General features: G+C 42.7%; 2 protein-coding genes across 4 annotated transcripts in view; both read right to left on the bottom strand.

The window, feature by feature from the left end:
* The window catches only part of kif26ab (kinesin family member 26Ab), a 72941-nt gene extending 69577 nt beyond the window's left edge, over nucleotides 1-3364 (bottom strand). The window contains exons 1-2 of one of the 2 annotated variants that reach the window (XM_051950362.1): nucleotides 2902-3364; nucleotides 703-921 (exon numbers count right to left, since the gene is read on the bottom strand). In XM_051950362.1, coding sequence (XP_051806322.1) covers nucleotides 703-921; nucleotides 2902-3036 — 354 coding nt within the window. In that variant the 5' untranslated portion in view covers nucleotides 3037-3364. Of the gene's footprint in view, nucleotides 1-702; nucleotides 922-1184; nucleotides 1421-2901 lie in introns of those variants that run through there. The other variant, XM_022189369.2, reaches the window with a different exon arrangement.
* A 3943-nt stretch (nucleotides 3365-7307) lies between these two features.
* Nucleotides 7308-26783, bottom strand: aspg (asparaginase homolog (S. cerevisiae)). Of its 2 annotated transcripts, XM_022189372.2 has the most exons (17): nucleotides 26368-26782; nucleotides 24329-24452; nucleotides 19156-19270; nucleotides 18826-18951; nucleotides 18636-18719; nucleotides 17480-17606; nucleotides 17241-17353; nucleotides 15936-16121; nucleotides 15732-15845; nucleotides 15501-15620; nucleotides 15203-15298; nucleotides 13464-13627; nucleotides 12032-12118; nucleotides 11473-11572; nucleotides 11326-11391; nucleotides 11147-11191; nucleotides 7308-8399 (listed from the first exon to the last, which is right to left on the bottom strand). In XM_022189372.2, exons 1-17 carry the CDS (start codon nucleotides 26615-26617, stop codon nucleotides 8358-8360), a joined length of 1959 nt encoding a protein of 652 aa, XP_022045064.1. In that variant the 5' UTR covers nucleotides 26618-26782; the 3' UTR covers nucleotides 7308-8357. The 2 variants fall into 2 exon arrangements, with proteins under 2 accessions (XP_022045064.1, XP_022045065.1); XM_022189373.2 differs by lacking the exon at nucleotides 11147-11191 and having other exon boundaries at nucleotides 26368-26783.
* Between the last annotated feature and the right edge of the window lie 312 nt (nucleotides 26784-27095).

Genomic DNA, 27095 nt, shown 5'->3' with positions numbered 1-27095 from the left:
AGACTCTCCCTCTAAAATGGGACAACAAAGGAGAAGCAACCCGAGGGCAAACCCAGCCCCGCCACAACAACAGTGGTCTCAGGGCCTATATTTAACAGTGGTGGGAATTGTGGGAGCAGCCGTACAGGAACACTTTCAATGCACCAGCAAAGGTCGACTGGGACTTAACTTCCTCCTCGGTCTCCAACGTGAGCAGCTTGCTCATTTCGGCCCCCTCGACCCCCCACACCCAGCAGCAAAATAAAAAGATAAGCATTGTTTGGCCAAACAATGGGCCACTTTCAAAGTCTCAAAAGCTTCCATTTTCACATCCAAGGCCAGCATTTGAAGTCAAGTGTAGCAATAAACAACTTTACAAGAGGTCTGTGAGAGCTTTCTTGGTGCAGTTCATCAAATGTATGATTCCATTGTCCTTATATCAGAGTGAAGAGCAGGTGCAGGTAGGCAAGAAAACCAGCACACACATGCAACTATAAAAAATGCTGCAGCAGCTCACAGGGGGAGTTTTTATTACCACTCTGTGCTCACAATAGTGACTATAACTTGCTCACTTGTTGACTTTTTGGGAGCAATGTGACGATTTTACAAGAAATACTGTAAAATAGTAACTTAGGTGGCATAGTTTCCAAACTTTAAGGTGACAGTAAAAGCAAACTAGGTTGGAATGCTGAACTAAAAGAGTCTAAGAAAGGAGACACCAACCTTCAGTGAGTTCTGGTCAGCCAGAGCCAGGGCCTGCTTCTTCAACTCGGAGACTTTCTTCTGGCATTGTTGGCAAAAGCCTCCCTTCTCCTCCGACTCGGAGATGGAAACGGACCCGGCGCCCTCAGGAGGAGGCCGGCTGCTGCATCGCGCCTCCTCCGCAGAGTGAAGTCTTTTCCTGGGGGTTGCCGGAGACTCTCCACTCGGACATCCCTCCACCTTCAGCACGAGGGAAGGAAAGTTTGGTTAACATTTTGCTTGCAAGAAAAGGAGCATTTCGCGATTCAAATGTGCGCAAAAGTGATACTGAAACTGTTGCACCTAATCATTTGCACCTTGGCAATCAGAATACAGAACACCTGTCCAAATGCGCAATAAAGAGATGCAGATTATGCGTCTTTACGCGTAAAACTGAAACGGCACCACCTGCATGAGTAAAAGCAAAACACCATTTTCTAACACTTAACCAGCGAGGGACTTACAGTGAACATGCGGTTGTTAGGGTCCCCTCCATCAGAAGCTGAGCTGCCCCCAAAAGAGCTCATTCTCCCGGATCAAAGTTACACCTTCAGACTTCGTAAAACTCAAAGGTTTTGCCAGAGAAAAACGCGCGGCAGAGCCATGAGCTGCACTCAAGATTACCGGTCATCTGTCACACCGCACAGGACCAGTAGTTGGTGAGAAGGCAACGAGTGAGTGTGTCCAAGAAGTTTAGAAGTTGCGGAGGAGTTTTGGTACAGGAGGGTGCTGAGCGGTGCGCAGGAGGCGGTAACACTCCTGGAATGGGAGGGCTAAAGAAACTTTCCTGAACAGAGTGAGGGGGACTAGTAAAGTGCTCCGAGCTGTTTCTGTGAGATGAAACACTCTGAATTGTGTATGTGGTGAACAATGACACATTAGTCTTCCTGTCCAGCTAGATAAGATAGTTCCCCCTTATTTTCACACTCATTTAAGGCATCTTATTTTGTGCAGTTTGATATCATCACATAAATCACCCTATCAGCTTGCTTCAGCCCTTTAGTACAACCATATGATGCTTACATTTGTAAAGCTTCACCAAACGGAAACATTTAGGTGCTTTATGCATCAATTTGTGCACAATTTTATTAACTTACAGTCAGATTTATGTTATCTTTGGAAACTTAAGGTTCTTATTCATGCAGCATGGTTAAAATCTGGCAGTACACATGATTGTAAACTGGGCATTAGTGGGTTAAAGCAGATACGTCTCTTGGAAAACTTCTTTTTACGCACATTCCAGAAAAATCATAAAAGTGCCAAAATAGTGCTCCAATCCACTTATCCCAGCCAATAATGGACAAGACAGATCAGATCATGCGTTTTTATAATAATTTTCCTTTTAGTTTTTTTTCTCCTACGATTAGTCTTAGGACACACCAGCAACTGTTGCCTCTCCCTCCAGGCGCAGCACTGTGCCTCGTCGGTGTTACTCTGGCGCCATCCTCCGTCAGAAAGGAGGAGCAGCATCACTCGAACCGGAGGCGTGTGCGCACTGAGGTTAAATATTTAATTGGTAAACTTTAAATATTTTATGCGGGTGATGTAAGCGACAGTGGCCACATGCGCTTCTGAAACCGTTTGTCTTTTTAGTTGCCCTCAGATGACGTATTCTATTTAGGGAGCCATGCAGTCTGGAGTCTTCTGGTTGAACAATTAACCCATAACTCGTTTGGATGGGGTCAAGCACATTTTCTGTTGTAGACTACAGAATTTCTGAGGCTGAAAATGGATTATCTCAGGATAATCAGAGACGTTTAGTTATAAAATTAAGAATTGCATTAATAATCCCTCCATATACACGTCCCTGTAGTCCACAAACCTTTCATGAACAGTTATATTTAAATCCGATGCTGGTTTCTAAATTAATCCATTAATGTCAGTCAAGCCTCTAAGAAGTGCTTTTCCATCAGCTGTAGAAATAGTTTAAGAGGATAAAAGTTAAGACACTTTTATTCGCTGCAAAATGTTTTAAAAGTGTTCAATAAGCCAGCTTCTGATGCTTGAAATCAAAGGATGGAAGAAGATGCTGCGAGGTGCTGTTCTCGATCCTGACTACAGGACAGCAGCCGTCAGACTCTCATCATTTGTCTGACTCGTCACTGTTCATCACTTATTTTACGCACCAACAGAATTCAAGGATGAGATCATGCCTCCTGCTTTTCTTGAGGACACTCTTACCTTTGTTTTTCTCTTCAGCAGGTGACTTGTAAACCCAAATATGATGTCGGAGTCAACGAAGATTGTCCCCAGGTCTATCACGCTGGGATTGGGCTTCCCAGCTCCGGGAGACCCCGGTGAGTTTGGTAAAGCCATGCGGGCTGCAAGTGTAGCCTAGAAAATATTCCACTCCCAGGGAAGCCTATTTGACTCGTAGATCCATCTAATTCATGTGCCTCGTACCCCCTGAAAAGATCCACAAGGTTTTTTAATCCGGACATTCAGTGATTCGCGATGAGCGCTCGCACGTGTGCGTAAAATAGCCTCTCAGATTTCCAGCTGGAGAAGAAAGCAGTACAATCCACCCGGCAGGCTCTGCAGAAAGGTTTATATCCACTGAGATACTTTTGGAGCCATCCTGAGGCTGGTCATGTGTGGTCTGTGAGAGCTGCTGCAGGTCTGAAGGAGCACCTTGTGCATCTGCTGCGCTCTGATCTCCAGCCTCTCTCTCTCTCTCTCTCTCCCCCTCTCTCTCTCCCTCTCTCTCTCTCTCTCTCTCTCTCTCTCTGTCTCCCCCCTCTCACTCAGCCATCCTCCCTCTCTCTCTCCCTCTCAGCTCCCTGACAGACAGTGATGACCTGCTCTCCCACCCGATTTGCTGGTGCGTCGTTGTCATCCCCCGTACAAAGATGTAAAACACGATGACAATCCTGGCCATAACCTCTAACGACACACTCCCTGTAATATTCCTGGATTATTCATGTAGGGACTTACAGTGTGTCTGTGCACACAGTAATGACCTCATCACTGCTTCTATGTTATTTCTTTCTTTTATTTAATGTTCCTGCAGCATGCAGCATAATGCTTGTGATTGTTGTGCTGCTGCAGAATCACATATGAGACACTTGGTTTCTTATTTACTCACAACGACGACCATCATCAACAGGGACAGCTTTTTTTATTCAACTGAAACTGATCAGATTTTGATTGATTTTAATATACTTTGTTGCAGACCATATCAAAACCAAATAAAATAAAATGCGTTTTTAAAATAATCAACCCTGAATAGATGTTATAGGTGACCTCTGAGTAACTTGATAATTTAAGACGTTTGGAGCTATTGCTGCTAAATAATGCATCTGATGTCTGAAATTCAGTAAGATCGCATGATTGCTAATCGATATTCAATGAATAGCCTTCACCTTTTCAGGCAGGCTGAGGCTGGTGAGCCGATAAATTGAGAATGAGGGTTTTGGGTGGTTTCACAGGAGTCATTATGGGCTGAGTAAGCAGTAAAGAACATGTACATAGAAGGCTTAGCTTGTATTTTTTTAGTGAGAAAACTCATTTTGAAACTGAATCCTCCAAGTATTTTGTCAGCTCAGTTTTAATTCATGAATCTGAACCAGTTTCTAAACTGTAGTGATGATGTCATCCACATGGAGCCTCAGAGAGTGTGGCAGCACCCATGGAGCTTTGACTAAAACATGGGCTTGTTTTCTAATTAATAGCTGGAAGTCTGTTTTTAACTGTGGCAACTCAAACTGTTCTTAGAATTGAAGGTATGTCCCTGCACTGCTCTTTTAATAGTCAGATTCTAAGCTGTAAAGGCTGAGATTGGCAGACTTTTAGTCCCTGTACTGCCCTTGATCCTACATTTCCCATGATGCAACAGGATAATAGCTTTTATTAGCCCTCACCTGCCTGGTAAGTTCTCACAATTTGTAGCACTAACCTTTTGTTGGAATAACCCTGATTGCATCACTGTGTCATCATAGATTACTTTCATCAGACCTTAAACAGCTTTATTCAAAACTACAAGAAACAACTGAACAGCTGAGGATGAACTTCCGCTTTAATTATTCCATTCTTCCTACTTGGCTCACACTGATAAAAAAAAAAAAAGTTTAATCTCAGCTTTAATTCATGGTTGCAGTAGCAGTATAAATATATGTGATCAGGCTGCTTTCACTAAACTTCTCTAAAGTTGCAAGGTCACTGGAACAGAGAACCAAAGTTAGTGTTTTCCAGCAGCACAGAGATGGTCAACATTGACGCTCTCATGCAACAATGGTGCTCTGACAGCTCAGCAGAGGGGGGTAAATAATAAATATTCTGGGGGGTGCATAAATTATTTTTGATCCCTAACACCTCGCAACTCATCGCTCCTTTACGCACACGGATTACGCACACACTTTTTTTGTGTGTGTCACGGGGGGCAGGTCAGGGTTGTCAGTAGAGCGATAATTGCAATCCATAGTAAAGATGATTTACCACGTCTGTCACCCAGCTCTCCCCCGCTGGAGGACGTCTGGGCTGGGCTGGTCTGGGCTGGGTCTCTCTCAGCCGCTGATGAAATTCCGAGGACGGGATCCCCTGGGACTGCGTGTGCTGCTACATCTGCTGCCCTTCGCGCACGTACAGGGAAATCGCTCTGGGCATCTCATTAATGCCTCTCCTATGTCTTATCCCTGCCTGTGAGACCTCTGCAGCTTCTCCCGGTGCACGGACAGGCTCTGTGAGAAACGTTTAGCAAATATTGATAGTTCTCGGCGCATGGAGGAGATCAAAGAGGAGAAAGGAGAAAGGGGGCTGTCTAAGAAGGAGAGGGGGAATAAATGGTGCACAGTGCGTTCATGAATGATTTATGCAATATAAAGTAGCCTGTTCCTTGGGAAGCAGCATTTGGATTCTCTTGTGTCAGATTGGGAGTCTTTAGTTCTGGGGTTCCCATCAAACTTGTCCAGAAAATAAAAGATCTGAATGCAAACCTGAGTGTTTAGAATTTAATGAAGGCATTTACAGTCTAACTGACTGAAGGCATGCATGGATTAAGCCTAATTGAGTCCAGATTTGGACTAATAAGTAGTTTATTAATGTAATGTAGAAGAAAAATCAAGGAAATGTGTCTTAAACCAAGTTAAAGCAGAAATAGATGAGACATGTGTAATTATTTAGCAGCACTGGTTTTTTAATAATAATCATAATAATGTCCTTCCGGTTGTAATGTTTCTCTGTTTTGCTAGATTAGATGAAAAATGACAAAAGACGTGAGAACCATATTCACCACTGCAGCAATTTTCAGTACTTTGGACAGCGACCGCCCCTGCAGACTCCAGATCCTTCATCCCACACAGACTCATCAGAGACAAATGGTTCTTTATTGACTTGTTTTAATCAGTACCTCTGAATAGCAGCAACAGTAAAGCAGTGAAAGACGGGTGTTACTGCAGCAGCAGAGCTGTTAAAAATTTGTACGTGTGCCAGCAGAATGAAATTACTGAACGCTGATGATTTTTACAACCCCCCACAGCTCCTGCACTGCAGTTGTGATTGTAACACAAGGGGGCACAATGAGAGAGGAGACATGGAGAGACATTAAGGAGGCAGAAAAGCTGAGTAAGTCACACAGTTGTTCCAAAATTGCGAGCGAGAGAGAGAAAAAAAGCCAGACCTTCTGAGATGTTTCCCTTTTCAAAGAGCCATTCAACAGTATTTTCCACAGTTAGCAGCATTTGTCTGACTGGTCAAGTGGTCCTAAACATTTCACAATTTTGTCAAAGAACTGTTGAACTGTTGAGAACCACTTAATCAGAGGGACTACACACTTCTTCTGAGCAACGTCCGTCCTCTAAACCGTAGATTCCAACACTAGTGAAAAGAAAACAGGAGCTAGAATTAGATTCTGAGACAAGCTGTTGGTAAAAGCACAAGCAAACGCATCACAGCAGATTTCAGAAGCTGAAATCTACAAAAATCCACAATCCACAAAAACAAACGGGCAGCTTCAGTCGAAGTGGTCTGTGTCGATAGGCTTACCTGGAGAAAGTGATCTGTTTCCTTGCGGTGGTGTTTCCTGGTGTCATCCCTGCTCAGACTGTGTGACTGCAGAGTTACGAGCTCTTTATATAGCGTTTTGGGGTTAGGTTTATACAAGTCTCTCATTCAGGCAGGAATGAGGCCCATGCTGGTTCAACCGGATGAGCTGGGTTCCACCAGCAAGGAGCACGACGGGGCAGCAACCCTTGAGACAAAGATAGCAAATACCAGCAACTTCAGGCTGAGAAGTCACCTGTGCAGATGAGATTTTAAATCATTTTACCCATTTAGTTTGTCTAAGTTCTGATTATACTCTGATTTAAGTCACAGTCAGACACAAAAAGCTCACACTGAAGGCAGTTTTCTACGCTTCATGCTTGGGTTTCATGTAGAATTTCTACTAAAGGCCTACTGCAACCGCTAATAATCCAGTTTTTATTCAGAGCACATTTCTGCAGAGAATATAAAGAAACTTGTAATAGAAATTACCTCCGACAGCAGTGCAACTTCAGACAGAAAACCATGTGAAATTGGAATTTGCGTCAGAGTCTTCGACCAGCAGCTTCAGGGGTTTCATTCAACATAGTAACAATCACAGGAGACATCCATTTGAAACAAGAGATTTATTTCCGCTATTTTATCCACAAAAGAAACACATTTCTCACACTTATTTGGGGGAATACAACAGTGAGACAACAGCAGCACTGGAAACAGCAGCTGATTTCAAGTAATTAAAATGTATTTTCACTCACACAATCACACATGGTGATACAGTTAAAGGGTGAGATACTTTACCCTGCATTGGTTTAAAAAAATAAATTAAAACAAACAAGAGTGTTTAACACCATTTATTTTAACACAAAGATGATGAAAACACAAGTTGTTTGTGAATGCAAAGAATATAAGAAGACATTCAAAACACACAAACAGAAACTGTCAGTTTTAGGCCTTTCAGTGGCTCACACAATAGTCTGGATTTCCCCTTTCCATTTCAAAGTCAGAGATATGCGACGCTTCCAGCTCGACAATCAGTACAACAAACAGGCTGGATGAGTCTCAAAGGTAACTGAGGGTTTTTGAAAGACCTGTTGGAGTAGAAGGAAATGAGAATCTTTGCTTCTGGACCAGAAGGTACGCTCTGACCAAAGTGGACACGTGCTAAAGTTGGGGAACATCCCAGGTGATAAAAATACCTTATTTTTATTGGTTTACGCTTTCCAGCATCGCTCTATAAAAATAAGCATAAAAATACAATCTGTGAATGCACCCTGTACTTCCACATATCATGAATGTATTGCTAAAGGAAGAGAAAACACTACTTTATCAAGTAATGCTACAGTATTGAGTTACTGAAAATGAAGTTCACCCTGAAATCCCTGATTAAACATCACATTAACAGAGTGTCCTGCTCATACATGATAATCAAATCATGTGATTAAAACATTCAACACAGTAACAGGTTTCCTCACACATGCATTAAGAAGTAACAAAACACACGTGTGCTTATCTTTTTGGAGGGAGAGACTGAAGCAGCTTTTAACAATATACAGACATTCTAAAAGCAACTGTGCAAAAGCAAACAGGACGGTGTCTGTAGAGGACGGCTGCAGAGGAAATGGACACAGAGGATGGTTCCTGTCAGTTGAGGTAGCGTCAGCTCACGGTCCTGTTGGGGTGGACGTGAACTCGACCACTCCGCTCTGCCCCGGTGACAAACACAGACAGGATTAAGATTGAGCCCCAGGGAGGTCACATGTGTTCCAGCAACTTTTCACCAACACTGGTCACACACAAGCACAGTGACGCCCACACGGGTTGGCAGAGTGTGCACAGGTTCAGGATTCACAGGCATGCAAAAGGTGATCGGCTTATCTGATGCAGCTTTGATGGAAGACAAGTCTGAGTCATGTGAAGCGTCGATTCCAATGCAAAAGCTGCGTCTCAAAGCAAGATTTCCTTATCAATGCATCTGTTGGCTGCTTCTTTTTCAAAGAATGGGTTATCGTTTTAATCTGTGAATCCTCCCTGTCACAGTTTCCCTGAGCACAAAGGGAAGTCTTCAAAGAGCTGCTTTTTTCCACTCCAATCTGACAACCACAGTTTTTAAATGCCAGAAAACAAAAGAAAGCAGCAAATCCTCACTTTAGAGAAGCTGGAATCTGTGAATAATAAGCAGTTTTGCTTGAATAATTATATAAGGCAATAAACAATTATCAGGATTGTTTCTCGCTAGTTTTCTGCCAGTTGACTAATCATTCTAGGTCCACTCACAACACGCTTTTAAATCAACTTTTAAGTGGTTTTACTGTGAGCTCCATTTTAATACAACAATGAATTGAATTTCCCTCAGGATTAATAAAGAATCTGTCTATCTACAGTGGGTACGGAAAGTATTCAGACCCCTTGAAATTTTTCACTCTGTCATTGCAGCCATTCACCAAAATCAAAAAAGTTCATTTTATTTCTCATTAATGTACACTCAGCACCACATCTTGACAGAAAAAACAGAAATGTAGAAATTTTTGCAAATTTATTAAAAAAGAAAAACTGAAATATCACATTGTCAGAAGTATTCAGACCCTGTGCTCAGTATTGAGTAGAAGCACCCTTTTCAGCTAGTACAGCCATGAGTCTTCTTGGGAATGATGCAACAAGTTTTTCACACCTGGATTTGGGGATCCTCTGCCATTCTTCCTTGCAGATCCTCTCCAGTTCTGTCAGGTTGGATGGTGAACGTTGGTGGACAGTCATTTTGAGGTCTCTCCAGAGATGCTCAATTGGGTTCAGGTCAGGGCTCTGGCTGGGCCAGTCAAGAACGGTCACAGAGTTGTTCTGAAGCCACTCCTTTGTTATTTTAGCTGTGTGCTTAGGGTCATTGTCCTGTTGAAAGGTGAACCTTCGGCCCAGTCTGAGGTCCTGAGCACTCTGGAAGAGGTTTTCCTCCAGGATATCTCTGTACTTGGTCGCACTCATCCTTCCTTCAGTTGCAACCAGTCGTCCTGTCCCTGCAGCTGAAAAACACCCCCACAACATGATGCTCCCACCACGTTTCACTGTAGGGATTGTATTGGGCAGGCGATGAGCAGTGCCTGCTTTTCTCCACACATACCGCTTAGAATTAACACCAAAAAGTTCAATCTTGGTCTCATCAGACCAGAGAATCTTATTTCTCATAGTCTGGGAGTCCTTCATGTGTTTTTTGGCAAACTCTATGCGGGCTTTCATGTGTCTTGCACTGAGGAGAGGTTTCCGTCGGGCCACTCTGCCATAAAGCCCCGACTGGTGGAGGGCTGCAGTGATAGTTGACTTTGTGGAACTTTCTCCTATCTCCTGACTGCATCTCTGGAGCTCAGCCACAGTGATCTTTGGGTTCTTCTTTACCTTTCTCACCAAGGCTCTTCTCCCACCATTGCTCAGTTTGGCTGGACGGCCAGGTCTAGGAAGAGTTGTGGTCGTCCCAAACTTCTTCCCTTTGAGGATTATGGAGGCCACTGTGCTCTGAGGAACCTTGAGTGCTGCACAAATTCTTTTGTAACCTTGGCCAGATCTGTGCCACAATTCTGTCTCTGAGCTCCTTGGGCAGTTCCTTCCACCTCATGATTCTCATTTGCTCTGACATGCACTGTGAGCTGTAAGGTCTTATATAGACAGGTGTGTGCCTTTCCTAATCAAGTCCAATCAGTTTAATTAAACACAGCTGGACTCCAATAAAGAAGCAGAACCATCTCGAGGAGGATCAGAAGAAATGGACAGCATGTGAGTTAAATATGAATGTCGCTGCAAAGAGTCTGAATACTTCTGACCATGTGATATTTCCGTTTTTCTTTTTAATAAATTTGCAAAAATTTCTACATTTGTTTTTTTTCTGTCAAGATGGGTGCTGAGTGTACATTAATGAGAAATAAAATGAACTTTTTTGATTTTGGCAAATGGCTGAAATGACAGAGTGAAAAATTTCAAGGGGTCTGAATACTTTCTGTACACACTGTATCCATCCATCTATATACAGATTATTATTTTCTATTCCTCGCTTTTGCCCTTTGGGAATCTCTTATAAAATTCTTACTATGTACAGTACATTTTTATGTAAAATCTAATATATTCCCGAGAAAACTAAACTAGATTGAACCCTTTCATTTTGGAATTTAAATCTTCTCAGAGCTTTCTTTTTCTGAATCCTGGATGAATTGGTAGCTCCACAGTGCTTGTAGGTGTGAATATGTTTGTCTACGTGCTTCGCAACCACTAAAGTGTATTTTATTTTGCCTCTCCTCCAATTCATGCTGAGACACACAACCCACTGCTCTGAGCAAGGCATGCTTATGAAATAAAAGGATGAACGAATAGTAAGCACAAGACACAAAGAAAAGAAGGGAGCCAAAGCAGACATGCTAAGAGGGATCTCATTCTCAGTGTGGGAAATACACATTCACTTCATCTCATTTACCTCATCATCATCATCATCATACTCATTGAATTCACCAAACACTGTCTGAAATTGAACAAGACAATTGAGTGTTATTAATTATGATAATTACAGCACTGTTCCATGTATATTATTTTAAAGCTGCTGGGGTGTTGCAGAAGGGAAAGATATAAAGCAGCGAAATGGAAAGCAGTGGTTACCTTGGGTGTACTGCTCATACGGTGGACTAAAAATGCCACCACTTCCTTTTTGCCGACAGCCTGGGCCTGTGACAGGTGAAGAGTGACACGTCTTACTTTGTTTATTTAAAAGTGCTATTAAATCAGAGCATGTGTCCCTAAACCCACCACTTGAATGGCTGTCTGTCCATCATATCCTGGTTTATTCAGATCTGCTCCAGCAATGCTCCAGATTTTCAGACCATCCAGGTCGCCGCTGGCTGCCAGACTGAAATACACACACACACAAGGATTGACAGCCTTAATAAGGCAAATCAGTATTAATCAAAATTTTAAGAGACTGGGAAGATTCGTCAATGAAACGGATGAATGCTTTTGGGCTCAGATTCTCAGACGATGGCGACACAAGCCATCCTTATCGCACCTCACAAAAGGTGTGTTCACGAAACCGTAAATCGGAACCTTCTTGGCGAAACCTGTTGAGTGTCTCGGGTAGTTAAATAAAGGGGCCAGCCAGTGTGTTGTACGCTTGCCGACACTGGAGATGCAAAACAGATCCAAAGCTATGCTGTCAGGGAGCATTCCTACTGTTTGAGTAACAGCGGGACAACTGGTTGTACCTGTGTCAGCTATGTAGGATAGGTCAACGTGGAGGGCTGAGCAACTGTGAAATTTGCCACTGTATGTGCACAATTGTTTGAAGGCATGCTTTGTGTGTGTGTGTCACCTGCACAGCTCGGTCCCTGCTTCCTCCAACTCTTCTCTAGAGAAGTGTGCTCCAGTCTTTCTGAGCAGCTTCACAACTTCCTTGTGTCTAAGTTAGAGAGAGAACAATAATACTGCATGTTTAATACATAAACACTATTAGCATACCACTCAGGTAAAAGCAGCCTACAACTGAAATCCTCCCCCGAATCGTGTAAGTAACAGATGTGATGTTCGTTTGTGATTTTCAACTTCTAAATTCCGACATGCATTGATAGAGTCAGGGTGGCTGCAGTTGTCGTTTGGCAAGTCAGAACAAGTTCCTCCATCCCACACAATCTTCCGCCCACACAAGCGTCACCCACAATGACATTCACAGTGACAGCAGATAAACAGTAAAACAAAAAAGGCCTGAAACTGTTTACCACTGGCAGCAGCGATCATACACAAGAACTGTGGAACTGTGCAAAAGGCTATCATTAAGTAGGAGTTTAATTTGGCATGTAAGTGTTTAGAGGGTACAGCCAAAGAAGCTATTAAAGACACAGATTTCCTGCAGAGATTTAAGACGCTAGTATCTTTAATCTGTGAAACTGGGAGCAAGCTGGTAGGACTGGTTCAGAGGACACTCCCCACAGTTGTTCTTTAACCTCTCTTTCTCTCGGCTCCCCGTTTCTCCTTATATGGGCATAAGGCTGAGGTGCAATGTTGGCAGCAAAGTGCATCAGACGTCCCGACAGCGAGTCAAAAACTACAGTTCGAGTGCTTACTGTCGTTTCATTGAATACATTAAAGAAAGGCACAGCTTCCCAAGCTGCGCAGCATACTGTAGGATGTGTGACGACAGGTGTTTGCGCTCCAGTGCATCCCTTCACTGCCACAAAGGAAACATGTCCACACTTGCAGTGCCAACCGTTAAAAAGAGGACAACAGCCATTTGGCGCAGCTCTGACACATACAACGTTTTCACCCTGAGGCTCCACATGGCACTAACGCAGAAATATTAAGCTTGGCTATTCCCTGATAGACGTTTAGAGCAAAGAAAAAAAAAAAAACACACTGAAAAAACAGCTTTGGTAAAAATAAACACTGACTAAATTGTTAGATGACAATTAGCCTAATTAGTTTATAATTATTGTCTGGCCTCTAAACTCCATTACGAGCTGCTCCCCTGGTTTCAACCCCCCTCTGACAGCCGCTGCTTCCTTTTTGTCATTTAAGCAGAGCCAGATTCCTTACTTTGCAGGAGCTCGTTTAATGAAGTCCCCTCTATAGCAGCTATTAACAACATATTTTCAGGAAACTCTCAGACGGTGTCGAGGAATAACAATGGTTGCTAAAGGCCCAGAAGGGGGATTTTAAATGTTATTGACATAAATGTCGATATTACTGTCATAGCCAGATAAAAGCAAACACATCAGCTCTTAGTGTGTGTGAAATAAAGCAGGTCTTACTTGAAGCGAACAGCGTTGCACAGGGGTGTGTCTCCGTAACGATCTTTAGCATAGACTGAAGCACCATGACTCAGTAGATACTGCACCAGTTTGAGATGGCCCTCACAGGCAGCAATATGCAGCGGCGTACGTCCATCATAGTCCCCCAGACACAAGTTACTGCCCTGTGACAAGAGAAAATCAGCGCTCTAATTTACTGGTGGCCGTCAAACCTCATGAAAAGACCAAATCTAACAATGCTTTGACCTTACTAACAAGTTTGATCTTTGTAGCTAAAGCCTGTTTGACAGAGCTCCATTACTGTCAAGAAACTATTAAAAACACATCAATGAGGCATTGCACTGGGTGACATTCATTAGGAAGAACATGGGCACTGCAGTTTATAATGGGTCCATCACGTTAATGTGCCAAATCTGGGGCTGAACATATTCCTTTCTTCTGTTCAAGAAGCGATAGCGCCCGGCTATTTAAGGAAATTGGTCTTTTAAAAACTGAAACCCTTTGTTATCACCCTGTCTTCCTCAGTAGAGTGTCACAGACAGGGCAGGTGAGTCAGAAAGTACTGAGACTGATGGGCGTGCTACTGGTTTTGGTCTTTTGTTGGGAAAAAAAAACCTGAATACTGCCAGTCTTCTCCTCAAATAAAGACACATTTCTGTAACCTTTATAGAGAGGCTGGGGATAAATAAACATTAACTGAACTGAAACTGTGTTAAAATTTCACAAATGTGCTTTTATGTTAGTGCAAAAATATACAGACTTAAATTGTTTAACCAGCTGTTGCATACGAGTCAAGCCACATACAAACAGGTGCATGTGAGTCCTGCAACAACACCCTTACCTTACTGACCCTCAGTTTGGTTTGGCTACGAGCCTGTCTGTTTCCTACGATATGTGTGTCTATGACGGGAATAGTGACCCTGGAAATCTGTTGTTGTGGTACAGGTTCACTAGAGAACACTGACCCTACAAACCAAACATGACGAAGATAAGATGCTGCTCTGCTGCCATAAAAGTTTAGTTCAAAGCTGTGAGCGTCCGCCAAAATACACCATGTACAGTTTGGAAGGTTTATGCCAGTCATGGGAAAATATGTTAAACATACAGCATTTTCCTTTTGATGCAAATGTATATTTTCACTTCAGTACATCTTTGCAACAGCTTTAGTTACTAGTTATGTGTGATACAATGATTTTTCACAATGGATAACAGAACACACTTTAAAAACAACAACAAAATGAGGTCACATTTAACAGGAATCTCAAAGTTTTTAACAGCTCTGCCAAATGTGACCTCAGATTTGTGTATAAGAACTTAGTTTTTTGATCTTTCCTGTCTCACTAATCATCTGACAGCCTCCAGGATTTATTATCTACAACAGAAACATGCTGCTGACACACCGATGTTTCAGCATTAATGATCTAATGAGGTCATACACAGTAATACATTAGTCAGAGGGAGTAAACCGCTGCTTCTACTCTGATGCTTCATCTCCATTTTGCTGATAAAGTTTAGGTACTTTGACTTGAGTAGGATTTTTTCATGCTGGCCTTTTACTTGTAATGCAGTACTTCTGCACTTACTGGATAGTTCCTGATTAAAATACACAAAGATCACAAAGCATAATAATCCCAGACAGTGTGAATTAAAAGGTTATTATATTCAAGACAAATAATAATAATAATCAAAATCAGGTGCTAATTAATTGCTGTATGTGTGGTGATCAGAGGGCGGCTTACCATTTCTTTCAGAGCTTCTAAGGCCTCTATGTCTCCGATCTTAGCAGCAGCACAAGTCAGTGGGGGAGTCAGAGCATCACGGATGGCTTCCAGCTCCTGAAAACACAGACTTCAACAATTTAAAAAAACTGCAATTTGGACTAAACATTATATGCTTGGGTCTAATCGTGACAATCTGGACTTGTAGTGAGCTAAATGCTTTGTCATCTGATAAAGATAAGAACTGGTGCACTATAATACAAATAAGTGATAGGTGGTTGCAGTGCTGAGGTCTGTGTAAAGGTGCTGATGTCCTCACCTCCTTGCAGCTGATGCTCAGAGACTTGGCAATGACCTGGATGAAGCGGCTGTCGCTCAGACACAGTTTGGCTCCGGCCAAGTCGGCGTTCATTTCACCTCGAAGGTTCTGAGCCATCATCTAGTCACAAACAACACATTTTTGCATTACAGCTTCCTCTGTGAATATTTTGTGGCGCTAAAACCTTCATCTCTTTAGAAAAAAAAAAAACACGTGAATAAAGACACCAACCTTTTTCTTAGCATCTAGTTTAAGGTCCTTCTTGGCCAACACGTAGGACAGCTTTGACAGAGCGGCTTCTGGAGTCATGTCCCCACCAGCTATCAGACCTGCATCCATCAACACCTGAAAATTATAATTACAGGAATTTAACGGATTCATTCTCTCTAATTAAACATATGGATCAAGGTCACAATTAACAACCTGATATACTACCTTGCCAGTGGCATAGGAGGGGGAGACGGTTCCTCTGAGACACTGGGTGCAGTTGATGATGATGACACCAGAGTCTGTGGCCTTCTTCAACTCTTCCAGCAGGTCAGGACGGTTATCGGGGGCATTTCCACTGCCGTACGTCTCCAGGACCACACCCTGCATGGGCGGCTGCAGGAAAGCCCTCACCTGCGCACAGATGTGATTTTTGGATTATAAACGCCCCAGATTTACAACCGACTGAACTGGCTGCTCAACTGTGGAGAATCAAATTGAGAAATTAGTATTCCATGTTATTTTTCCTGCAGCCCCTTTCACTCCAACGCGTGAGACCATCCACTCTCCTAAAAGCCCATCTGGTGCCATCTCTGCAACCAGGATCTCAATCGCTGGTTGGCTGGCTGGCACTGGGAGGCCCTATACCACATCATTAGCCATGGCATATGACTAGAATGGCAGATGACTGAAATGGCAGGAAGGAGAGCAATTAATCTGAAGGTGTTAGCGAGCATAAAGTCACTTGGCAAGTCCTCTGCAGTTACCATAAAACGTGAGAAGAAGGTGACACTAAAAGTGCTAGGTTCAGTCAGTATTTTTTGATGCGATAAGCAGTTTGACAAGAAAGGTCTGACGCAGATTACCAATGAGGCTCTCGTGCAGCAGAGACTGTGGACACACGAGAGCCTGGTGCCTAATCAAAACGGCGCCTCGTAAAGGCAGTTAAAGGCTGTAAGAAAGCCTTGATAGCGGAGTTGGGCAGTGGGAGCAGATTGAGACAGTAAAGTCACTCTCCCAGCAGCCTCTGCAGGGGGAGGTGCAGCTAAATGTTACAGTAGCTATGCCAATCCTCCCTCTTTACAGGGTGATTGGACATGGCCCATAACTCTGTCTCATCTTTCTCCAGCCTGAGCTTTGACGGCAGTTTACATGACCGGGGGAGTAACAGAAGACGGGTAATAGTGCAATTCAATTAAAGTTAACTATATTTTATTGCAGTTAGACAAAACAACACTCTGTTAACTTTGACAAACATACAGCTTTAAGTACATTTTAATATGACAAGAAGGAAAACTAGGCCATAATGAAATTCTTGGCTAAAAGATTTATCATCATGCTTGCTATATTTTTTTAAACTTAGCCCTGTCATCATTTGACTAAATGTGACTTGTTTATGATTTATAATGAGGTCTAAATAATGGAATTACTTCAGACTAAGGACTTCAAGTATCCTCTGGTGGCAGAAAAAACATCTCTGGTCTAAGTCAGACGTTGTACCACCAGAGTAACATATTTCCTCGATAGACTTACAGTAGAAGCGGTGATTCCTGGGAAGAGCCGGAGCAGGCCCACGTTGCGGTTCAGCTCAGTGCTGACTTGAAACTTTGCTGTCGTGTTCGCCCTCCACACTGTATCCCAGCTGACTAGAGGAAAGATGGAGAAGACGATTTAAAAAAACAAACAAACAAAAAAAACATTTAAAATTTCCCTGGACCAAAAAAGTGCTTTATTTTCTACACACAGATGGAGGCGTCTCCCCTGTGACTTACTTGTAATGTCTACTTCAGCAGTGGCCAGGGGAGCCAAGTTAGGAGAAGAGAATGCATTGTAACTCCCAGTGTCCACCTTGGTCACACGATTCCCTCTGAAGAGTTTGTTGTAGAAATACAGGCACACCTGCATACAGAGGAAGATACGTGGGCTGTAACATGGGGATGTTCTATCAAAACTTGCCACAGAATCAGTGAAAACAATAACTGGTTTGTTTTTAGTGCTAAACTTCAGCACAGCAAAACCAATGGAGTGCAAGAGACACAACAATGCACTTCAGTCCCACATAGGTCTAATTGTGACAGTTAAGTGTTCTTCCTGTTCTGGCATTCGTTCAGCATTGCGAAACAATTCTTCTCATCAGACAAGTCAGCTAAGTGACCGTTTATTGCCTTTTGCATGCCAACTGTGCTCACACCTGTATTTGTAGCGACTCACAATGCCATCGCGATGTTATGCCCACAAGAACAACAATGTATCAAGACATTAACATAATCATCTACGATACATATTAATATGTGTTACTGAAGACAAAACACACCTAAAAAAAAAAAAAAGGCAAAAAGGAGGAATTTTGTGTTTATTCACTGCATTGTGGTGCCGGTGTGTTTATTCATTATCACTATTTTAATCATATGTAAGACCAATTATTGTTTCTGTGTGGTTGGTCCATTTCCCAGGGGTGAGTCTCTTCTTCTTCCCCGGAAGTTAAATAACTTTTCTTCACTTTATCCTCATTCATTTGATTAGTGCCACCACATGTAGTCATGCAAGTTAAACTGGCAAGAGAATCCATTTGGAGTGCCTGCATGTTGTAATTAAAATACAGATATTTGGCACCAATGCCTTAATAATTTAGGGCAAGAACTCATACAATATCCTATTGTACAACACTATTGTCTCGAAATATTACACATATATGCGCTGTTTATTTACAGGATTCCCTTAATTCATCAGTACATTTAGAGATCTTTGACAAGAAAGTAACACCAAGTCATCACTAAGAGTCACACATTTAGGAGGTTTCTCTCTCACAATCAAAGAAACAGCAGCTCTAAGCATTCCTTCTTTGGGGCTAATAAATCATGCACAAATATCTAATAATTTAATGGCATGTACAAAGATATCATTTAGACATTATCTCCTTCTACTCACCTCAGGAATGACAAATTGGCCAGCAATTAGCAGCGCTCCTAGCAAGTTGCCTCTGCCATCATTCCTCATCTCATAAATAGGCACCTGAAGATAAAGAACGTCTCATCATAAGGAAGCAGCAAATACTTAAAATTCTGCAGATGTAATTCATTTATTTGTTGTTTTGTCTCTTGAGGACAGCAGCTCTTACCTGGGAGCCTGTGAGGACGATCGGTTTGCCCAAATGTTCACACATGAAGGACAAGGCAGAAGCTGTGTAAGCCATAGTGTCTGTGCCGTGGAGAATCACAAAACCATCATAGTTTTCATAGTTTTTCTGAGGTCACATGTGAAAAAAAAGAAGATAATGTGGATCATTTTGGATGGCAACATGGTTACAACGCTATTATTTCCCCACCATGTTATATGCTGTCCTGGAGGAGCGATATGAGGAGTGCATGATTAAATGTCTCGCGTTAAAAAATAGGAAAAAATAGGCAAATCAAAAACTTAACAATGAATCGAATCCTTCAGCAAGTACCTCAATATCCTTTCCAATTCTACCCCAGTCATCTGTGGTCATATTGGAAGAGTCCAGCAAAGGGCTGTATTCTAAGATGGTGTAGAGAATCCTCTTACTGTTTCCGTTGCTTGGTCTGCAAGAGAAAGCAGTTGATGAGTTTCAGTCACTGTACACACAAATTCAACCATCATATTTGCAAAAAAGCTCAATGTGACACAACAAACACATCACAGTAAATCAGTAGCTTTAGTCATTTCAAGTGCAGACATTCACTCCAAAGTACATCAAGTACACACAGTTAAACAAATGGTTATAATTTTCACTGTGACAAATGATTATTTGTTTACATTGTGCTTCTCTAACAAAGTTGGATCAAGTTCTGATTACAGTGGAGAAGTAGAGCTCAAAGAAGAGTGGGGGAATGCTAAAAACGCTGACTTTATGGAGTGTGGCAAAGTCTATTTAGCTAGGCCTTCTGTCTCTGCAGCAGGGTGCCAAAACCTGTTTCAGACACACAGAAAGAATTTTGCAAGCGTAAAAGGGAGAGGCATAGTCATACGGTTAGACAGAAAAGCACTTCAAATTGGGCCTTTTCTGTGTACCACAGTAGAGCCATACTGTTCTGTGTATGATATATTGTAAATACAGACAAAACTGAGGGATACAAATTGGTTCACCTAATATGATGGTGCCTTGTTTCAGGTTTGGGTGAAAGCTGGTGCTTTCTCAACGGTAACAGGGAGGGTGTCTTGAATGCATAAACATTAATGCAGCCTTTAAGTGGAGTTTAACTCGGGCGGCCCAGAGCCCCACCTGCGACTCACCACGGAAGGCAGCGTGACTGGCTAAACAGCCATGGAAAGATTTTCTTTTTAATCTCCCTTTTAAAGAAACATTGTGGGACACCCCCCACATTACCATAGGGCAGCCCTATAAGATGGAGATAGGAGCTGAATGGAACAGCAGGGGGACGAGCAGGCGAGCCCCAGTCCATCCAACCAGGGGTCCTACAGACACTCTTCTAATTAGCCCTAAGTCCACACTCGACCCTCTAACATATGTTGTTGATAATCTTTTAGCCACAAGAAAACAGTATTCAAATCACCAATTATTCATCTATCTGACAGTTTACCCTAAGGTATACAGCAAAGCTACACATTAGCATACCCATGCTAAGATGCCTCATAGCTTACGAATATTAAGTATGTGTGTGTGTGTGTGTCTGTGCAATGGAGGGTGAAGAAGGAGGGAGGTGGGGCGAAAACGGCCTTGCAGCATTGCCTTTCAACATAAAGCTTTTCAATAAATCAATAAACTAATTCCCTCTTCAGGAGTAAGTATTTGACATAGGCTAAGCAACTGCATATGATCAACAGTATGCGCATTAAAACTGCGTATGAGCCTGCTTCACTTGATATGAACACTGTATAAACTCATGAATCTCCATATATTAGGACTTCCTGAGCACCTAGAAAATAAGAAATGCAATAGAATATTAGTCAAAAATGTTTACGAAGCAAATATTACAATTTCATGGAGCTTCTGGGCCGAACAAAGAGATCATGAATGGCTCACACAGCTGCAACTTAAATGTTTTTATTTAACGTTTACCACTGTGTAGTGCATAGACACCTTATCTTTGCTATACATGCTACTCCATCGCTGCTCAGCCCACCTTAACAGCAGCAGCAGCCCACATGAAGAGGCTGTGGAGATTAGGGAGTACACTACTCACAATAAGTTAGAATTATTGTGAGATCCTCGGTGGATTTCACACATAAGGTGTTTGTTTCATTTCAGTGATTTTGGGGATAGGGAGGCTATTGTATTAGGGTGCTAGACACACCTCATTTTGTGTTTTCCAAGTAATGATCTTACTGTGTACAGTGCACCTTACATATTGGGGCTAATACCAAAAAAATACAAAAAGACAACCCTTTTCAATGTGGCATCAATTTCAACATTCTGGGGGTATAAAAAGCTTACATTATAAGTCATTCCTGGTTCATCATTCAAGCAGCCATGAACACATGACGCCACTTAAAGCTCGTGTCCGGAGTTTCCGTTTGTTTTCAATTTATGCATCATTGTTTAACAAAGCTCAAATGTGTTAGTCTAGTTCGATACTATAATATAATGTTAGTATGACGTGATATGAAAATTTATTCCTGAGCTCCGCCTTCCTCTCATAGACCCCCATGTTATTCCAAAAAGCGCCGGTCACTGCCGACCAATCAAGTTCGAGCTTCAGCTTTGTCATGCTGTCAATCAACGGTTACCCGCACAGTAAGCAAGCCCATACAGAGGTGGGCGAGCTACGCACTACGCAACCGCGCGCACATTTGTTTTGCTTGTGGAGGAGAGAGCATCAGGGATCAGCAACTTCCAGAAAAGTTACCAATCCCACGGCTTGTCAGGCCAAGAGACTGCGGGACGTTTTTTGGCTCGGGGTGCTCGCGTCACTCCCCGACCACGGCCTCCATAGCCCAGCTGACGGCTTCGTTTAGATGCCCGACCTCTGGAGGAAGATGTTGGGGCGTCTGGGACATACTCTTCGTCAGAGGAGTCATGCAATTCTGAACTCTAGATAGAAATAAATAAACAATGTAACACATATACACGCGTAAATGCACTAAGTTTGACAAACAACGTCATCGAGAGGGATACACGAGTGTAATCACATATTGAAACTTTACTCGTTCGTCCTAGCAGAGTCATGTTATTTTGGTATTAGGACAAGTTAGACTCAATACAGAATTCTAACGCAATTCCTTTATCATTTACTAAATGTACGAAATGTAGAAGAGTGGAAAACAGCAAAACAGGCGAGATGCTGCAGCACTCCGGGCACTCCTCTCCGGTACTGCGCGCATGCACAAATAAAGGGGCGAAATCAGAGGGAGGGTGGGACCAACAGTGTTTTGGGAGACGCTGCGATTCAAACTCCGGACACGAGCTTTAAGCAGCACCACCTGGTCGTAGCGCCTCAGGTCGGTAGCAAGCAGTCAGATGCTGCTCGTGAACTTAGTGTGTCTCAAAGTGTCATCAGCAGACTTGCAGCAAGACACAGAACTACTGGGAGTGTTGGTGACAGACCCAGGAGTGGAGCCCCACGAGTGATGGACCACAATGATGATCAGCACCTAAGGACCTATGCACTCAGACACTGTTACGCAACTGCAGGCCTGTTTACGAGAAGTGAGGGATACTGGGGTTTCCAGACAAACCATTTGCAACCGACTCCACCGCATTGGCTTGAATGCCAGATGACCATTGCAGGTGACTCCACTGACACCAAGACACCGCCGTGACCGTTTGCAGAGGGCACAAGATCATGTGACCTGGACAATGCAGCAGTGGTCTACCGTCCTGTTCACTGATGAGTGTCAGGTCACCTTGCACAGAAATGATGGTCGTCATCATTGCTGGAGAAGGCAGGGTGAGCGATACGCCAAGGTCAACATAGTCCCCAGCGTTTTGGTGGAAGAGGTGCAACAGTCTGGGCTGGCATCACCAGTCAGCGCAAAACAGATTTGGTGATTGTAGATGACTCAGCACTGCATGTTCTTACTTCAGAGACATCATAGAACCCATCACCATCCCCCAATTCCATCGGCACATCACCAACTTTCTGTTCATGGACAATAATGTTCCACCGCATGGTGCCACAATTGTCACAGTTGGACTTCAGGAAGTCGGAGTGCCTCATATGGTATGGCCAGCAATGTCCCCTGACCTGAACCCCATAGAGCACATCTGGGACCAGCTGAAGCAGTGAATGGATGCTCGTACTCCACCCCCACGTGACCTGGCAGAACTGCGTGTAGCACTTGTGGAGGAGTGGAATGCATTGCCTCAGAACAACATCATCAGAATAGTGATGTTTGTCGTGTACCAATGACGTATAGGTCAGATAAATGTGACCTGGCCGTTCAGACTGAAGTAGCATGGCAAAAGATCCGATACCTATCGGAATTAGGACCACATATCCAAGTGGCCTGGGTCGCATTTGAAAAAAATTGGATCTGTGTCGTTTAGACTTTCATGAAAAGATCAGATGCAGGTCGCATAGGGGCCCCAAAAAAAAAAAAAAAAAAAAAAAAATCGGATTTGGTTCACTTTAGCCTGCAGTGTGAACGTCGCCTAAGACAACATACTAGCAAACATGCAAAATAGTTGCCGATCCTTGGCTTCTACTAGCAGGGCGACAACATGCTTTTTAAACACTCAAAGACACATGAGATTATCTCAGCTAGACTACATGTCTGTCTCACATTAAAGCAGCTGGCTCACTGGTGACACAGTACACATTACCAAGCAGAGACTAGGAGACAGAAATACTTCAGGCAATATTTTCTCTAAATGCCAAAGACCACATCAACATGAATTTCCGGGCAGGAACTGTAACATTTGGGGTTAAGGACAGTGGAGACATCAAACCACTCTAAACACAGTGAAGGAACATGCAACCAGTACTACAGGACCAGAGAGACAGCAGGTCAGCATGGGCTGCTGGTTTCCTGTTAAAGTGACAAAAGCAGTGTGAGGCAGTTAAAACCACTGCTATTCTTAGGAGGAAAGAGAGCAGGTACCATTCAGTCTCTGCTTTGTCAGAGAGCCATTGTATCTTGTACTTTATGAGGGCAATAATACCACTCCTGGGTTTAAACAATTAGGATTCTAACGTTCATCAATTCAAATATGATTTAGCCAACAGCGAACTTATCTTGGAAAAAGATCTGACATATATACCCTGCCAGTCTCTTGAAGAAGGTCTGCATATACTGTAGCGACACTAGGATTTACGGTCTTGAAGCTCTTCTCATTTAACTTTTAATGATAATAACTTTGCATTAGATAACGTGTCACATTCATCTTATTATGAAGACGGATGGTCTTATAAGTCAAACAGATTACAAAAATGTAGTGTACAGGAAATGAAGACGACACTGGATGATGACAAATCTTTCACTTCAAAACATGCAACATGTGAAAATTGTGTTAATGTTTTTTTCTGCGTGAAAATTCATCTACAATTGTTTTAAAATTGAAAAGAAAATATAGACTTAAAGTAAAAGCATTACACATATAGTGAAAGAAATTAGGTCCAAAACAGATTTTTTTTTTTTTTTTTAAGTAACATTATAGCTCTTTGCTGACAGGGGTGAGAAGATTTCTGGGTAAAACTTACGGCAGGACCAGGGTGTTCTCTCCATAGTAGTCATACAGGCCGGTCTGCTGGGCATACACCTCATCATGGAGGATGGGCAGCTTACGCAGGCCCTCCACAAAAGCATTGGCTTTTGGGGCAAGAACTGTGGATTCCAAAAATAGAAAAGAGGGGCAGGGGTTGTGATTTTCATTGCTTGCTTTCTGTAGGATTACAGCTATTAAGTAGAAGGAGAACACAAGGGATTTATCGTCATGTCAACACCACAACATCAGTCTCACACTGAACCCTAGTGGTGCTTGTTAGAAATGGCATTGTGGCAGGTGCTGCAAATCCATTTAGGAGGCTGAATGAATGACTGACATAGTCATTGCTGGCTACACATAAGTGTGACGGAGTCCGTAAGTGTATCTAAGCATGTGTGCATATATTAAGGCTAAAGGACCTTCGGTGTAGGGATGAACATTTAATCAATTTAAAAATCACAATTTCAAATAATGCAATTAGCAAATCACAAAGGCTGCAATTTAGGATTTATACTATGCAGCATGTATGACCCAAGGTTTAGACTAGCATGTCAATGGTTTTACAAATTGATGTTGTCCTTCTTGTGTAGCTTTGTGGCTATGCTCCATCTCACGGTTCAAATCTATTTCACAGTGAACTGTGAATTGAAGTGTGACTTCAGATATATCGCAAAACAAAATGCAATGTCTGTCAGAAAAATAGCAGGTGTTCACCCCTACTCCAGATCCACATTTAGGAATATTACTGTATGTCAGCTTCTATCGCTAAACCAGATGTAGATGAGCTATAGTAACGAGAACATTTAAACTGAACAAAAATATGATTACAGCATGTTTATTATAATTTATATATGCATTTAATTAATCCTATCTATTCTTTAGAACATACGGGAATAAGGATTTGTTGTTCCAACAAACTGTATCTCTACAACAGAATGGATGTGAAACAACAAAACATGCATTATAATACAAATGAAAGTTGGGTTCACAGACCAGAAACCACAAGTCAGAGCATCTACTATTTGCATTACTTCACATCTGCAATACATAGCGTCAGTAAGGTTGTTGATGCTACTTGAGCAAGAGTTGTCCAGAGCAATTAGATGACAAATGGTGGAGTTGTGGACCTTGAAGCGCCTGGTTGCAGTTCTGCTTGACATGCCAACAACCTATTTTCATCTTTCTCTTGTCATCTGAATCTGCATTTCTGGGTGACTTTCTATAGTCACTGGTCAAAAAGAGTCTGTGCACTTTATGTGATCACTGTCGGACGAGGGTGCCAACTTCCTCTGTTGTGTAAAATCTGGCGCCAGAAGAATACACTGGAAACTTTCAATGCATAGTTGGTTCTTTTCTAATTAACTGAGTCAGAAAAGAACACCATGTGCTTGTTTCAGTCATATCTTAGAAGTCAGACCAGGGATGCCTCAGGACGGGAGTAAATGTAAAGGGAAATGACAAAATGACCTTAAACAAAGAATGTGAAACAGACAGGAAAAAACTTCCTTTCGGAGTCTTGTTTCAGCTTGTGTCTGACTCTGGTGGCACCACTGATTTAATATTTTGCCTCAGAAGTTGCCCAATACCTCATGTCAACATCTAGTTACTTATTGAGAGGGTCTGTGATTTTGCCCAAACTGCACCATGAGGGGCAACCGTGCACTTAGCATTGCCTTCCTCATAGAATTGCTAACTTTAGTTCACTTTAGAAGCAGTTTCAACTAATAATACTGCTTCACTTCACACTCAGAAGACGTGCAGTTTGCCCATGTGTACACCAGTGTAGTTTCAATTAGCCTACTATCTGCTATCACCTTTAGCTGCGTAGTTAAGCTGTTTGCAGGACTATTTTAGGATGCATGTGCGTGAGACTGTCACGCAGGATTTACCCCAAGCCTCGTGTTTACAGACACGAGACAAACAAGCCCCCAGCCTGCTAGCAGCAAGCAACCTGTTTGGCTAGCTACCTGCCCCACTGCAGCTGAGGCTCAGGGCAGTAAAGTAACAGTACAGGGCTCAGCTAGCCGCGGCTACCGTTATCATGAAGCGTCATCCCGATGGTTCCTCCGGTGTTGATGACCAGAACTCGCGCCTCTGCGGACCTAGGTGAAGTCACCGGGTCGGTGGTTTCTATCGAGGTGCAGCTCGACAGCTTTCTCCTGCGAGACGGCTGCCGCTGAACAGTTCGTGTGGTGAAAACTTCATTTGCTTCTATTAAGTCCAGTGTTGGTTGAGACAGAGCCCTGGCAAGGGATGTCAGGTTGTCTGAGCCGGAGTCCGCCATGACGACTTCTAGGAAGCCCCTCTGGTAGCGCTGCTCCTTTAAAAGAGGATCAAAACACGGTGGTCCTCCAGTGCTGTCGGTCCGCCCTTATATTCAGAACACAAGGGCGGGGTGATGTATTATGGGACTTCATAGGCAGATTGTCTGCAGGGCAGGCGCCTGCATCTCTTCCTCTGCACTATTTAAAGGATCTGTCACCACTGGTAACAAATCTCACAATAGAAACAAACTCGATGGAAACAAGCCCAACAAATGAACTGGCACATCTTGTAATACCAGTATAAATATATATCTGTTTTCGTATGCACTAAATTGACAGTAAATTGTCAATATACTGTCCATAAGCCTCATGGACGAGAAAAGTGCAGAGGCTTTTTGTGCTTTTCCATGCCACCATGTTGTAATTAAGTGCTAAAACTGCACTGTGAGCCTGTATCTCACATTTGCAAAATCAAGGATTGCCACAGAAATGACAATA

Source organism: Acanthochromis polyacanthus, chromosome 1 (genome assembly GCF_021347895.1).
Source record: "Acanthochromis polyacanthus isolate Apoly-LR-REF ecotype Palm Island chromosome 1, KAUST_Apoly_ChrSc, whole genome shotgun sequence".
Lineage (NCBI taxonomy): Eukaryota > Metazoa > Chordata > Actinopteri > Pomacentridae > Acanthochromis > Acanthochromis polyacanthus.
The sequence above is the reverse complement of the archived record's forward strand: the minus strand, read 5'-3'. Positions and strand labels throughout refer to the sequence as shown.